The sequence below is a fragment of the Bubalus kerabau genome, chromosome 8 (assembly GCF_029407905.1).
Source record: "Bubalus kerabau isolate K-KA32 ecotype Philippines breed swamp buffalo chromosome 8, PCC_UOA_SB_1v2, whole genome shotgun sequence".
In the NCBI taxonomy this organism is placed as follows: Eukaryota; Metazoa; Chordata; class Mammalia; order Artiodactyla; family Bovidae; genus Bubalus; species Bubalus kerabau.
Window position 1 is genome coordinate 15373724 of NC_073631.1, and position 15958 is coordinate 15389681.

A 15958-nucleotide genomic window follows, 5' to 3' on the forward strand; every position below is an offset into this window, starting at 1 on the left:
AAAGCTAGAGCAGAAAGCCTCTGGAAGTCATCCAGGGCTGAACTTCCATGACTTCATCATTCTCACATCATGGCCTTCAGACCCATCTTTGGTGCTGGATGTTCAAGTCCACATGGAATGATTTGTCTTGAGTATTTTCCTGACAGAATTTTATGAAAGGGTTTAGTGAGGTATGGTCTTAAAACATACCTGGCTAGGATTTGAGCTACCAAAAGTCGTCCTCATGGGTCTTAGAATGAAAACAGTCAGGCAATAATATTCCTACTTCCTATCTATTAAAAGTTGTAGTGGTGGTTGTTTTAAAAGCATTGTTACAAAAGCAGTTCACTTGGGCATAGGACAGGATACTCATGCTGTCGTTCATAGTGGCCTATTTATAAACTTGAAAACAGTATCCATATATTTAAGTACTACCATACCTTATTTGAATTACAGATGGAACTTTTAAAAAAAATTCCCATGTTACTTTGATTAACTGGTTCAGAAATTTATAACCAGAGAAAAATAAACATCAGGTCCAGGTTATCTCATATATCCCCAATTATAAGAGTATGAGACTACAGAGAAAATATTTTTGTGTTTTAAAGCATATAAAAGATATTTTATATAAAATATAAAAAATCTTTAAAGCATAAAAAATATTTTTATGTTTTAAAGCACAGTTAGAGCTTTCTGAGCATTTTTACTGGAATGTGGGACTGAGCTAAAAGATAACCCGGAGAAGTTAAATTATGACTAACTAGATAGATTTACCTGCAGAGAGATTTACCTCCCCAGAGGTATGTGATTACATTTTCCAGGAGTGGGGACAGGGAGAGGGGCTTTGAGACCCAACCCCATGGAGATGTTCTAGGGGCTGTAAAGCTAGAGACATGAGTCTTACCTTCCTCTGACATAGATCACTTTCCAAAGCATAAGAACCCAAGATCCTTCTCAAGATGAACTTGTTTACATTAAGGGGATAAGATCTCTCTCCCTCTCTTAGAGAAGAGAAGGGGGGAAGCTGTCCTTCTCCTATATAACCTTACAGATTCATATTTTTTAAATTCCTCACATATAATGTCGACCACATATAGAATGACAACTGGTTCTCATTGTGTTACCCTGGAAAGAGGAAATTAGGGCATGGGAAACCAGTGCAGTGACTTCCTACCTCCGTCTCCCCCAAATTCTAGCTTGGTAAGTCCAGGTACCCAAGAATTTGTGTTCATATAGCTTCCCCAGGTGATGCTTACTTATCAGACTTACTTGGGGACCACTGCCCTGGTCCATGATCCAGGAATAAAAAGTGCACTTCCCTGGTGGCGCAGACGGTAAAGCATCTGCCTACAATGCGGGAGACCCGACTTCACTCCCCAGGTCGGGAAGATCTCCTGGAGAAGGAAATGGCAACCCACTCCTGTATTCTTGCCTGGGAAATTCCATGGACAGAGGAGCCTAGTAGGCTACAGTCCATGGGTCGCAAAGAGTCGGACACAACTGAGTGACTTCACTCACTCACAGAAGACCAGTCTGCCTCTGCTAGTATGCTTTCCTAAGTTCAGTTATTGTAACCCCGCCCCACCCCCCATTTTTTAATAGTAAATGGATTTAAGAATATAATTTTTTTTACATTAAACTTTAGGATAAAGTTGAAGGTTGGCATATTTCTGGTTGGTCGTTATCTATTATCCTTGCAGACCCCTTTGGTTTTTTAAAAAATAAATACAGAATTAAAATCATATCTTCTGTACTCTTTTAGTGTGATGAATACTTTTACTCATCCAACCTGTGGTTTCAGCACTGCTAAAACTTTACTGACCTCTGCATTCTCTTTAGTTATTGTTCTCATAACCCCTTTACATTTGTATATTGCTTTACAGTTTTTCAGGATGCTTTTATAATAGTTGTCCCATTTGATTCTCACAATATACTTTAGAAATGAGCAGAAATTGTTAGGAGCTGTATCATCTGTGTAAATTTTAAATGTGTAATTTTTCAAAATAATGTGAAATGAAATGTGAGGTTGAGATTCAGTATACCTCTGGGATGTAAGATGCCCATAAGCCATGCTGTTGAGGCATTTTTAATTGAAAGGGAATCTCTTTGTTGTCATGACATTCAGTTCAGTTCAGTTCAGTCTCTCAGTCACGTCCGACTCTTTGTGACCCCATGAATCGCAGCACGCCAGGCCTCCCTGTCCATCATCAACTCCCGGTGTTCACCCAAACTCATGTCCATCAAGTTGGTGATGCCATCCAGCCATCTCATCCTCCGTTGTCCCCTTCTCTTCCTGCCCCCAGTCCCTCCCAGCATCAGGGTCTTTTCCAATGAGTCAACTCTTAGCATGAGGTGGCCAAAGTATTGGAGTTTCAGCCTCAGCATCAGTCCTTCCAATGAACACCCAGGACTGGTCTCCTTTAGGATGGACTGGTTGGATCTCCTTGCAGTCCAAGGGGCTCGCAAGAGTCTTCTCCAACACCACAGTTCAAAAGCATCAATTCTTCAGCGCTCAGCTTTCTTCACAGTCCAACTCTCCCATCCATACATGACCACTGGAAAAACCATAGCCTTGACATTAACAGCTAACAAATAATAAATATTATATCAGTTACCACTTGAACTTACTGAGGGTGCATTCTTCCAAAATGCACAGAAACTCCTGCCCATTCCTGCCTTAGGTCTTGATGATTTTTTTAACCAAAAGATAAATATAAATATGCAGGTGCTTGCATTAAGAAAACAAAGTCTGTTTTCAGACTGTTTTTCAAATGCCTTTGAGTCCTTAAAATGTTAAACATTAAGCACAGACCTTTCTACATTTACAGTTTTCAAAGCACTTTCACACATATCTAACTTAATTCTTAAGCACATATAAGATACATAAAATATCTACCTTTTATGGATGAGGAAATAGAGGCAAAGAAGGCCCAAGGTCATGTACACAGGAAGTGAAAGACCCTGGACATCCAAGCAGGGTTTAGGACCTCTAGTCTGGTGCTCCTCCTATGATAAGGCACTAAGATCACGATAAAAACCAGTAAGGTGTGTATTCTGCTTAAAGTACCATGAGCCCAGAAATTTTCAGTTATGAAATATCTCATTTTCTAAAGGCTCAGGCTCTTGGGAACTCGTGTTCCGAGGAGGCCAGGGTGAAATGCTGCTTTTGAGCTCCTGTCACCAGCAATGAGGCACTGCTGTGTGAGCCGAATAAAGGGGACACTGTGATCATTCACTCAGAGCAGTTCCTAAAAGACCGTGCCCCTCTCTGATGCTAATTTATCCACACACATTTATTCCCATTTCAAAAAAGTCATCATGGCAGTGGTGATACCAAAATACTTATCATTGTTATAACATCCATTTAGGTGCAAAAAAAGATTAATGTTCTAGTCAAAAGTGCAAAATTTGTACTCTGTTGTGTAGAACAATTTCTCAAACTATTACTTCAAACTGTATTCAGAGTCCCTTAAAAATTCAGTTCAGTAAGTTTTCCATCTGCCCTTTTCCTCTGTCTAACACACCTCCTCTTTTCATAACCCAGGATCTTCAGATGCAGGCTGGAAACCTGGAAACCAACACCATCCTCCACTGCTCAGGCCTCCACACGCTCAACTGGCCTGCCTTTCTCGTGGTTTAATGAAAGCCGAAAAGGATCCTATTCCTTCAGAAATCTGCCTTCATCTGCAAGCCCCCCTCAGCCTTCTCCTGAAGCTCTAATTTCAGATAAAAAGGGGTCTAAGGTAGAAAACACGTGGATTTTAAAAAGCAAACAAGAAAACCCCAATCCTTCCTCCTCTTCAGGCTTTGGAAAGCATTCTCAACTTGTGTGTATGCTCTGGATTTGAGAAACCACTGTGATAACCCTGCAATAAACAATGCATGGTATTTTTGTGTTGGGGAGAAAGAAAGCCTTATTTAACCACCACCTTCTTTAACACTATTCCGTTCTAGATTGTACGTTAATCTTTGATTTGCCTGTCTTTTCACATATTGCTATTTAATCTCAGTTTGACAGTTAAGCCATGCTGGGAAAGATACATTTGAATCCTGGAACAGTATGATAAATCTGTTTACCAAGTATTCCACTTTAAATTACAGTACAAAACTATTTTTGCTGTGCTCTTCAAGATTTACTGGAAAACAAATAAATTTGAGACCGAATATGTGTTCAATATATCTAAATGAAACCCTTTCAAACAAATCAATGCTGACATAGCACCCTAACTTATTTCTTCTTTTAAATCAAACTTCCGTGTTGATAAACTGTGATCATTCTATCACCAGAGTTTTTTAACTTTAGCAGAATGGGGAATTATATGCTTATTTGTCTTTAAATGCATGATGGTTATTTCCAGCATGACGCTGCAAACCTTACCTAACAGCTTATTGAAACACATGTGGTGACTAACTTTCGTGTGTGGCTTGGTCTCCTTTTATCTGTGTTCACTTTTCTTTCTCAAACAGTAACCTGTGATTAATGTTCCTTGAATTTAACTCTTTTCTTGAGGTCAACAGCTCATAACGTTTTGACAGAGTGTGAGGTCGTATCTCCATTGACAGTATCAAATGGTAATGTGCTGTTAAATGCTCTCATGCTTAAATGTTTTACTAGCTTAGCTCCTTGTACTCTGACTTCATCTCCTTTTCTGAAGTTTTAGCAAACCTTCGGAGTTTGGTACTGAATTCTCTAGCCTCTGCCATGGTTTTTATTCTTGACGACCAACTAAACCCAAGGCAAGGGAGCCTAATGGGAAGCTGTAACAGTCCAGTTCCTAAGGAAGTGGAATAAGAAACGAGATGGTGTTGGTCAGGTGCTTAGAATTCCAGGAAAGGCAATGCTTCTAGAATTATTAGCAAAAGAAGGTTTGCCAACAGCAGACCACATTGGTCTCGAAACATTTTCAGTCTTGGATCTGAGAAGTCTGAATGTTGTTTGACTAATTCCAGCCTTATCTTGCATTGGAGAGACTCTCAAGAATTTGGTTTAAAATGTTTTCACAAATGCAACTATGTAGTCATTGTGAGTTTATTTGACTGTAGCATCCACTGAACATTTTCATAAAGTTTTGGGGAAGTTTTCATAAAGTTCTGACACACCCGACCTCCTCCAACCCCAGGTGATTGTTTGGAACCGTGTGTCTGGCTGCTCCAGCCTCGTTGGTACTCCTGGCGCTGTGCGAGAGCTGTATTTTAGCGTGTAACTACTAGTGTGATGTCAGATTGTGACCCCCCCAGAACTCCTCATCCTGAAGGTTACATCCAGGAGAGGATCTGCCACTTCTCACGGTGTTTTCACGGCCAGCGGCAAGCAGTCCTTCCCAGGGGGTGCTCAAGTTACCTTTCTAATTTGGATTGCCATCTGTTCCTAATAACTCAGGCTCGCCACACCATCTTGTATTTTTACTTACACTGTTACTCGTCACAATTAGGGCCAAAGAAGATAGGCTTATTAACATGACTCCTCTGAGCAGTTGTAGAGGATAATGAATGCTGTACCCTTGAAGAGAGATTGAAGACTCATTTCTCTAAAATGCCTGGCCTTTCATGTGATAGAGAAAGAGCCCAGAATTCTGTGTGCAGCACAGAAGGCTAGAGTTCTCAACCACTGCCGGGTGAAGGCCACCCAACCAAATCTGCATCTCTTCTAAGAGGACTAAAAAGAACCTCTCTAAAGCTTGTAAGCAGGCTTCTCTCTGGCTCACTCACCATGCTCATTTAACACTGAGCTTTATTTACTTTTTCAGAATTTTACCTTCAATGACGATTTCAGTCCTAGCAGCACCAGTTCAGCAGACCTGAGCGGCCTGGGAGCAGAGCCCAAAACGCCCGGACTCTCTCAGTCCTTGGTGCTCTCATCCGATGAGGTATGTGCATGGCACGGGCGGCTGAGCTGCCTTCTCAGATCGTGCACGTGACCCTTAAACTGTCGCAGACAAAAACGTTTTCAGGCAGATTTTGCAGATCAGTCATCAGAACTATGGTTTCATATTTGATGTAAAAGCCTTGTGATTTCGCCCGCTGTCTGCCTCAACATGGAAGCCACGTTCTGTCTCTGAGCCCCTTTAAGCTGTCCAGGGAACTCCTCGGCCTTTCTTGCATGTAAATGGGATGGCCCTCCACAGAGGGGTGTGGCTGGGTTGCTGAGCACTGCACAGCCCACCCTTCCCCTCGTTCAGCTTCTCCACCACCCCCGGTGGTCCCTCCAAGTCAGGCGTGGCCCCTGCTTGAGGATCACCACGGGGGAGAGGAGAGAGGTGTGATTCTGATCAGGAGGGACCAGTAGGGAAGACCTTTACTTAGAAGTCAGGGTCAAGTGGGTACTGTGATGACTTCTCGGGAGATGACTGTGTACAGGAGAGGCAGAAAGTTACACTGGTAATTCATGTGACTCAGTGCCCCGAGAGATAAGGGGAAGAAAGAAATACCAGTACTAGAAGCGGGCTGGGGTCGGGGAGAGAAGCGCGATAAGTAAAGATAGATTCACCCGAAATATCTGTTCCTAGTTACTTCTTTCTAACATGATTTTTGCTTTGTAAAACTTTTATTCCTCTTTAATTTTTCTGTCCGTATTCTTCAGACCTGGCATGATTTTAATTGTATGGAAAATGTGTACTGCATATGCGTGCTTCCTATAACACTTCTCTTTTTGATTCCTTTGTTGCTCTCTCACTCAGAGCCTGGATATGATAGATGACGAGGTGAGCTCTCAGTGGGCTGTGTGTGGTGGCTTATGGGGTAGCATCTGAAGCTTCTTTTCTTTCTTTGTAATGATTTAAAATCAAACTAGACAGGAAGTGTTCCCCTGCAGTGGGTTTCCTCATGTTAAATAGTTTCACTCTCTGCCCTTGTCTCAATCTTAGTGGAAAAGACATTCAAAAGGATCTCCACCTCCAGAGCCCCTTGGTGTGTCTCCCACCACCATTAGCCTGACACAGACCATTGCGTTTCACCCCTTTGCCCTCATCTCAGCTTCCCCATTTCCTCCTGTGTTCCCTGCATGGTCACTAAGGTGCTCCCATCTGTCCTCCCAGATTTATCACCATCGTCATCTCCTCTCAGCCTAGTGGGTCTTAAAACCAAGCTGCCTTTGCACTCTTCATAGTGTTCTCCTGTGTTGGACAGAGCCAGAGATTTAGAATAAACTACTAGGTACTGAGCTCTGCCACTTGCTAGCTGCATAATCTTGGACAGGTCTGTAGACTCTCTGAGCTTCACTTGCCTCATTTATTAAAAGTAATTTGATAATTTATAAATTACCTATCTCACCTTCCTTACAGGTTTGCTTGCTGCTCAAATGAAATAATGGCTGTGAAATCTCCCCTACTAAGAATGCTTGAGGGCTTACTGCTCCCCTTCTAAGTAAAATATATACCTCAGTATTTTAAAATGTATCTTTACGTATCTCTAATGTCTTAGCAGAGGACCAATGCGGAGCAGTTCATTACATACAGAGATAAATGACGTACTTGTTTTCTGCATCTGATAAGCTTTCCAAAGTGGTTTAATGTAAAAACTTGTGATATTAAATGTATTTTTCAGTTATTAACTTCCTACATTAAAATGCTGCTTTGTTTGGGGGAATTTTTAAATTTCCAAATACCTAAGGAAACTGTAGAGGTGATCACTGTGCGTGTCACACACAGCTAGACCCATCCATTTACTCTAGGGCTTAAAAGCAGGTGTGGCTCTAGTAGGCAAGAACTGGCTTTTCATAGCATCACATTCCTACTGAGCTACAGCTTCTCAGTCCTTTAACAACCCTGCATAACATTCCTACCTCAGATCCTTGATGACGGACAGTCTCCCAAACACAGTCAGTATCCGAATCGGGCCGTTCATGAATGGAGCGTGCAGCAGGTTTCTCACTGGCTAATGAGCCTAAATCTGGAGCAGTATGTCTCTGAATTCAGTGCCCAAAACATCACTGGAGAGCAACTCCTGCAATTGGATGGAAATAAACTTAAGGTAAAGAACTGTATGTTACCAAGTATAATCTGTATTACTCATAGCACCTGAAATGTTTCCATTAGATAAGAGCCTTCTGCATATCTGAGAGGTACTTCTCATCCACGGTCAGCAGAGAGGACATTGAATCATTTCCCAGTGGTAAAGGAGGTTTTGGAAAATTGCTGGGTTCTGAATTAAACAATAGACTGCTAAGCAGGAATGCTAGAGGTTCATCCATTGCTTCTGCCAAACACCACATGGTCCATGTATTGACTCTGCTTACTTCCTCTGTAGTGTGAGTTTTAATAATGGCCAATGTGGACTCTCCCATGACATTAAAGTTAAAATCCAGATCCGTGGATCTCCCCTTTTGAAGTCCTTTCTCCTCCACCCTCACTGTTCCCTGCGTACCACTCCAAACCAGGACTGTGTTCTCCCCAGAACTTCGTCCTCCCGCTGCAGCAGGCCATGTCCCCCCTTCCCCGGCCATCACGCTCTCATTTTCACCTGTCCTGCCTATCTCCTTTAGAGTCTGAGGTGGCACTTACCCTGTGGAAAAGGGCAAAAGGAGCTCACAGCCAGCCCACCACCCCCACCCAGGCGCCCTGCTGGGCTGATGGCAGCCGAGTATCTCTTGACGGTCTTGAAAAGGTTAGAGCTCAGTCAATAGCCTGTGAATATGAAGGCCATTGACAGGCCTGTCCCTGCTGGGGAGACGGATGCATCCTGCTGTTGATTCTGAAGGTCGTGAAACATTGAAAATATGTAACCAGCTCCCCTTATTCTGAATTCCAGGCTTATGGAGCAAGCTCCTCCTTATGATCAGGCTTCCTTTACGGGTCTACCTGCAGGGAGGGAACGGCAAGCTCCTCCTTATGACCAGGCTTCCTTTACGGGTCCACCTGCAGGGAGGGAACGGCTGGTCATGCTGACACCAGCGCTGTCGTCCTGAGGCATGTTTGGCCTCCATTGTCAGTGAATGCATTGCTAGAAGGGAAGCCGTTCCAGTCCCTCCTGCCCTTCTTCGAGCCCTCCGAGATGGGCAGCAGGCGCCTGCTCCGAGCTTGCGAAAATAGTGATGAGTTTAGCAGTACAGCCCAAAGTTTGGAGAAGCCAAATTGTGCCCTTCCGCTGTTCATTTGCCCATTAACTACCAGTTCAGAAAGCATTTACTTGCTGAGGTTTACACTGTACTGTGCTCGGGACTCCAAAGAGCAAAAGAACAAGTAAAGCTCAGCCCCGCAGTACGTAGACCTTTAGCAAATGTACTCCGCTCTTCCTCATTTTCTACCTCTTGGATTATGTTTATATCAGTTCCTGAGTTTGGACTATCTCGTGATACCAGCCTCATCATAAACAGGGGGTCATCAGTTTTCAGATGGTTTGTGTGTGTGTTTCCTTCTCAGGCTCTCGGAATGACATCATCCCAGGACCGAGCCGTGGTCAAAAAAAAACTGAAGGAAATGAAGGTGTCTCTCGAGAAGGCTCGGAAGGCCCAGGAGAAAATGGAAAAACAAAGAGAGAAGCTGAGGAGGAAGGAACAAGAGCAAATGCAGCGGAAGTCTAAGAAGACGGAGAAGATGGCCGCGGCCACAGAGGGTGCTAGTGAGCAGTGACGCACACCGGGCGCTTCCACCTCTTCCTGCCCTGCTCTCCTCTGGAGGACAAAGAAGACACTGACGACAAGCGCTATGTGCTCTAGGCAGACTGGGGAACCGTGTGTTCAATAACTGCAATTTCTGCATCCATAGAGTACACTCTTAATCTTAACCTACTGAGATAAGCCTAAGCCCCCTTTGGTTTAGTAACAAACCAAGGATCTCATTTGTGAGAGACGCAAAGTAGCAGTGTTTCTTTGTGTTGGGTGGGTGGTGTCACTTGAAGAACCAGCGTGACCCTGTCCAGCAAAAGCATGACACACCCTGGCGTTGTCAGCGGAGTGCCATGCATTTTCGGCACGGGGTCCTGAAACTGAGCGTGGCCGGGAGCACCGCTCTGCCCTGAGATCGCGGCTGCAGAATCCGCTCGGAGAGAAAGGTCCCCTATCATTGCTGGCGTCTGGACTGTGAGACAGCCCCACCGTGGAAATGTGGGTGCTCTGCCATGTAATTACTGACTATGGCTAAAAGCCGGCAAATTGTCCTGTTTGCTAGGCATCAGGAAGAGAGAAAAGAGTTACGCTTACTTGCTAACCCCAGAAGGAAGCAAAAGCCTTAAGAATGTGGATGTGGATATTACTTTGGGGTTCTGAGGGTAACATTTATCCTCCAGATTTAGGCAAACAAAGAAAAATTCGAGCATTAATGCAGCCATGGGATCCTGGGATCTGTTTCCTTTGCTACTGCTGCACGTTCAGTATTTCAGCAGCACCGACACACACCACACAGTTCCTTTTCTTCCCAACAAATTGAACAGGAAATTGATTTTTAAGGAAACCAACATTTTCAGGTTTCCTCTCCTGGGGAACATTCGGGCTGGTCTTCAGCCTGACTATGACACAATCAGGAACTCATCACATATTTTCTACTCAAGATTTCCCAAGTGGGCTCAGTTAGAGTTTTAACAAATGTACTTTTAAGAAAAATAGAAATACCAGTTAGAGAAAAGCTAGATTTGACTAACATTCAACCAGAGAAGCAATTTTATTGAGCACACAGAATGTTCCCGTAAAGGAGAGCTGTCAGTTATATTTTAGAGATGTTTTGAATGGTTTTTCTGAGCCGGTCTCTTTCATTCCTTGGAGATTTCCACTTTACAGTTAAAGTGTGTTTAAGATGGTACACACGATGCAGTCTAGCAGTGCAGGCAGCTGTCCTTATTTTAAAGCCAGTATTAAGGATTTCAGTGTTTCATCAAACTAATTCAAGTGCAGGAGAGTGGGGCAGATGGAGGAGAAAATCAACTCACCTCGAGAAATTTCAAATGATGGATTTTGTTGTTGTTGTTGCTCTTTTGCTTTTTATGCTCACGTATCTGGTTCTCTTAGCTGCATTGGCTGCAAAAATGAGGTCATCCACTTTCCAGAGGACAAGTTTCCAAACAAGAGTTGAGGCCAGATGAATTCCTGGACAAGTATTTTACTTCCTTTTCTTCGGTTTTCAGGGGGTCTTCGTCCTTATCTTCCACTGGAAAATGTTCTGTACACAGAGCTTAGGGGAAAGCTTTCAAAGGTTACAATTAACAAATAATGTTAAAGGGGCTTCTATAGGCCATCTCCTATTTTGAACATTGTGCTGTTTTCTTTTTTTTTTTTGCTTGTCTGAATATTTGAAATCTAAAATTGTCTAAACTAGAAGTTTGTAATCTTGTTCTTCCCTAAGGCTTGTTTCCTTTTCAGTAACAGAGTATTGTCTGTTAAGCTTCAGTCCTTTGTCACTAGGTAGAGATCATCCATCCGATCCTCAGAAACATAAAGTAACATTGTGTTTGATAATTATCGAAGTCACTACCTATTTTTCTTCTGTCTTCATTTGGGGTATGATAATGAAACTGCCGTACTGGAATCTCTATTAATATTTTGAGGTGTGTGGTGCTTTGTTATTTATTAATGTCATGAGAAACCAGGAACCACTATCAATTAACTACAAAATTCAGCAAATCTTTTCAATACTAAAAGACTAAATTAGTCAAAATCTGGTAATGCTAGTGCTTGCTGTTGTAAATGTTTGTGATTTTTGCTTATCTTTGGGGAAAAAAGTGATCTGGATCATACTGGAAGCTTCACTGTGTTCATTTTAGGAGTGGAAATAGAAGGATGATTATCTTATTGTTTACACTTTGGTAATATTTGAAAATGGATGTATATACTGGAAATATCTGTAAGTCTCAGTCTCTGCACATAATTTATGATTATATTGCATTTTTAAGTGTCTTAGAAGTATTGTTCTTCAACTTTATTTGTACACTTCCAATATTTAGATCAATGACCAGTTGACAATGTTATAAATTGAATTCTTATTCTTCAAATCATTTATTTTGTATTATAACTGTTTTGACTTTTTTTAAGTTAAATTAATAGTAATTTTAGGTCTTAATGAGTTATTTTAACGAATTAAAACTGCTAAAATTGATTTGATTGTCCAACAAAGGATAAAAAGTAAACAGATTGATAAAAGGATTTGAAAACAAAGTGAAGGACCTCAGATCTTGTGAACATTTTGTTTTACTATTATTTTCTTTATTGACTCTGGAGCATGATGCCTCATTGAGGTTCCAGTGTCTTATACAATCCTTACTTTAACGCTAGTGGTTTTCAGTATCCTTACAATTTAACACAGAATTGTTGCTTCATAAACATTAAAGACTTTGTATTGAATAGCTTTTTTATTTGTCAGAAAATGAACAAAAAGGGAATATCTGCTTACTATGAACTGTATTCCCTAAACGACAGCTCGGTATGACGCCTGCAGTAGCCAAAAGTGTTTGGGGTACAGGTAGTGCTTTAGGGGACAGGGAATTGTGGCGAGGCCAGATGGTAGACAGAGCGTTGTGTGAGCTGAGTGTCTGGAGCAGGGTATTCCACTAAAGGACTTAGATTATTTAAGATTATCTCCCTTAAAGTAACTCACAGGTTATGTAATAGTTTTCTCGTTTTTTTCCCCCTGAATCAGTTTACTGCAGAGCAGTGTTAGGGTGGAAACTTACTTTTGCCCATTCGAACACACTGATGATGTCCACCATTAGTTTCATGACCAAAAAGCTACTCTATGCTGTGGTCCTTTAGTTGGGGCTGGCGTGGGTTTCCCTCCCTGCGCAGCAGGTACGCACTTTTAACCCGCTGCGGTTCCTGACTGCAGTGTGATGGGCACTGATCCCGAACTCCGCCTGTAGGGGGCGCGAAACGGGAACCCTAGCAGTGCTTCTCTGTCGTTGGAAACAAAGGCTGAGACAGGAACCAAATGAGCCCTTGCCTTTTTTCCTGTAGTCACTGCTGTCCTACAATTTTAAGCTATCCCAGTCCAATCTACTACTAGGCCCAAGCCAGGTTTTTGATCTAGCACCTTAACTAGCCTTTATGGTTTTTTGCTGAAGACAGAATTTCTTTGTGAAATAGGACTAACACATGCTTTAGAATTATATTTTTAAAAGGTAAATGAAAATTAACATTTATGTGGCTATTCTAACTCATTTTTAAGTGTTAAAGGTTATACAGGCCAAGTTGCAAGAGAGGAGCATCCATGTTTGACCACAGTATTCAAGAAGTTCCAAACTGAAAGGAATGTCTATGCTTAGATGTGATGTAGCTCCTTGATTACATGGAGATATTGCCAAATTATCAGCTTCATTTGAGTAACTGAATTTACTGTCCCAGTAGAGCTGTGGCTCAGAGGCGTTTCAGTTTGGTGGACCGCAGTCACAAGGGTTCATCTCATTTGCTTAATGCCAAGTCCTTAGTGCTTTCTAAATGAAAAAGAAAAGCTCAGTTTTTAAAATACCTTTTCCAGTTTACCTTTAATTAAAGATCTACCTATATACTGTTCTGAAACTAAGCATTTAAGGATGAAGTCCAGAAATATACATATTTCCTACTAGAATTGTTTTCATTATGAAGATGGGGGTGGGAAATAAATTCTTAGAAAGACTCCTTGTCATAAGAAATATGAATGCGCTTCAGAAATTTCCCTCCTGAAGAACAGTCTGTGTATGCAGGCAGATCTTGTTTATATTTGTTTTAGGCATTTGAAGTCTCAGGAAAGTTGGTCTTGATCCAAAACACTGGGGAAAAAAAAATAACACAGACAGTACACCAGTAGTATTTAAAGTAATGGCATCGAATAGACCCAATGGAGAAGTCAGAAAGCAAAGAAAAAGCCTGCAGAAGTAATTTCTCCTGGAACACAGAAACAGCAGGGTCTACCTCATGCTAAAGAGAGGATCGTTACGTGCTTGTGTGGGCACGTCTGTGTGGACGTGTTGAGGGAGTCGTGTTTACTCAAAGGCTCACACGTGTGAGTGTGTGAACCAAGCATGGCTTGTGACCTGCTTTCAGACCTACAGAATGCGGAATGAAAGGAACAGCGTGATTTCCGATCCTTGGCCCACCCTAGTCCCAACCCCCAAGCTGCTAGGGACTCAAGAATGAATGAGGTAAAGAATAAGAGGGCAAGAGGCAACGTCTCAAGAATGTGCATGCCTTTGTGTTGATGTACAGAACTACATGTGTGTGACTATATCTCCCACCAGACACACACACACACACAAACTACAATCTCACGGCATAAACATAATTGCATATGGAACTTGGTAATGTCAGATAGGACCCCGAGCAGTATCATAGCCTTATTGCCACTTGTGTGTGTGTGTGTGTGTGTGTGTACATTGAATGGCTCATGAGATTTTAAGAGATTTTTTTTAATGTATTTCTACTAAATGCACTTACCTTCTACATGTTTATATATTTTGGTAAAATTGGTTTATTAGATACTCGGTATTTTAGTAAGATGAAATTTCCTCACATGTTTGGCTGATGCTTTGATGTCAAGATTGCACATTGCTGAGCTGAATGAAGCTCAGACGTTTATGCAGCTTTGGGCATTTTCAACTGCAGACTGCAGTTTCCTTGGCTAAAAATTGCACTGCGTGTTCCTGTGCATTCGCTCACGCTCTGAAATGTGTTTGGTCACTGTGACAGAGCAGTCGCTAACCGCCGTCTCTCTGACGGCAGCGTTGCTATCACAGGACCGTTGATTTACTTCTTTTTTGGAGTGATGACATGGTTAGGTCATCACCAAACATAACACAAGTGGATGTGAGCATGAGTGTGTTGTTGGAAGGTGTACAGTTCTGTTTCCTTCAGCTATCTGATTCACACGCCCAGACTTCTTGTTAAGAATTTAATCTTTCATCCATGAAAGAACAATTGGCCAAAATAAAAATCACCTTAACAAGTGGAAATTAAGAGGCACTCCAGCTAGATAGCATCTCCCAACAACATCAGATTTAGTTAGTGCTTAGTGAAAACCCTTAAATATATGTATGTTTATGTTTTCCTTAATATTATTTATGATCATCACTACTGCTTTTGTATTTTTTAATGGTGTCACAGATAAACCACTAGTTCACCTGTTTATCACAAAACTGGCCGGCTGAAAACGAGAGAGAGAAAATGAATTCTGTTCCGTTGTTGAGAAGTCGATTTATTTTCATCTTTCTTTCTGTATCACTAAAAGGAAAAGAGTTGTTTGAAAATCATTTTAAGTTCGATAAGTATGGATAGCATGTTATCTGAAAATTTTGGTTTGTACATTTTGATGTCTGATCATTTGCATGGGAGAGACAGTAGTGCCACGTCTGGATTGTTCTCTTGTGCTTGGTTAATATGTACTTCTCTAGATTGTTCGTTTCAAATGCCATTTCTTACTCTTTGGTTTTCAGAGGCATTCAAAGCAAAATATCACAGTGGTCCTTTGTTTTCTGACCAATCTAAAAATACCTGTGATTAAATTTAATTTGTTAGTGTAAATACATTTCTTGCCAATGAGTATTATTGTTGTTAGACAACGAATGCAATAAAAAGAGAAATACTAAGATCTGTCGAAGTAATGGTTTTTTTTTTTTTCCTCTTCTATTTTCACCTTCAACTAAAACAAGCCTTGACTGGGTAAACCTGTATTAACTGTCAAAATACATCTATCAATCAAGAGCAAAGTGCACATTTTCCATGGAAATGACACTAAAAATAAATTTTGGCCCTGGTAAAGTGTAAATTGGCAGCTAGGATTGCATTTGAAAGCCCAATTATGCAACTGGGAATAAAGTTAAAAGATCAAAGCTTCCACTAGAAGTTCCCTCAACCATCTTTCTAGCCACGTCGTCACCATCATGGCTTCTCATACCTGTCAGCCAGGAGCAGGTCTGTGGCCAGTCCACAGGCTGGCAGCTGGCCTCATGGCATGGGGCAAGCTTCAAATAAGGCCATCCCAGAGGAAGGGGTTCCTTTCCATAGTTTGATTCCTAAAGCCCTAAATGTTCAGAAGACTGAATATAACAAAGAGGGATATTAATTTCTCTCACACACTCACAGGCCATA

The 15958-nt window shown here is 41.7% G+C and overlaps 1 protein-coding gene across 7 annotated transcripts in view; it reads left to right on the top strand.

Annotated features, from left to right (window-relative positions):
- Positions 1–15477, top strand: part of PPP1R9A (protein phosphatase 1 regulatory subunit 9A) — a 339158-nt gene extending 323681 nt beyond the window's left edge. For 4 of the 7 annotated variants that reach the window (XM_055589752.1, XM_055589751.1, XM_055589755.1 and 1 more), the window contains exons 17-21: positions 3524–3722; positions 5727–5846; positions 6657–6680; positions 7765–7947; positions 9336–15477. In XM_055589752.1, coding sequence (XP_055445727.1) covers positions 3524–3722; positions 5727–5846; positions 6657–6680; positions 7765–7947; positions 9336–9545 — 736 coding nt within the window. In that variant the 3' untranslated portion in view covers positions 9546–15477. The remainder of the gene's footprint in view (positions 1–3523; positions 3723–5726; positions 5847–6656; positions 6681–7764; positions 7948–9335) is intronic. The other 3 variants (XM_055589756.1, XM_055589754.1, XM_055589757.1) reach the window with 3 other exon arrangements.
- Positions 15478–15958: the final 481 nt, after the last annotated feature.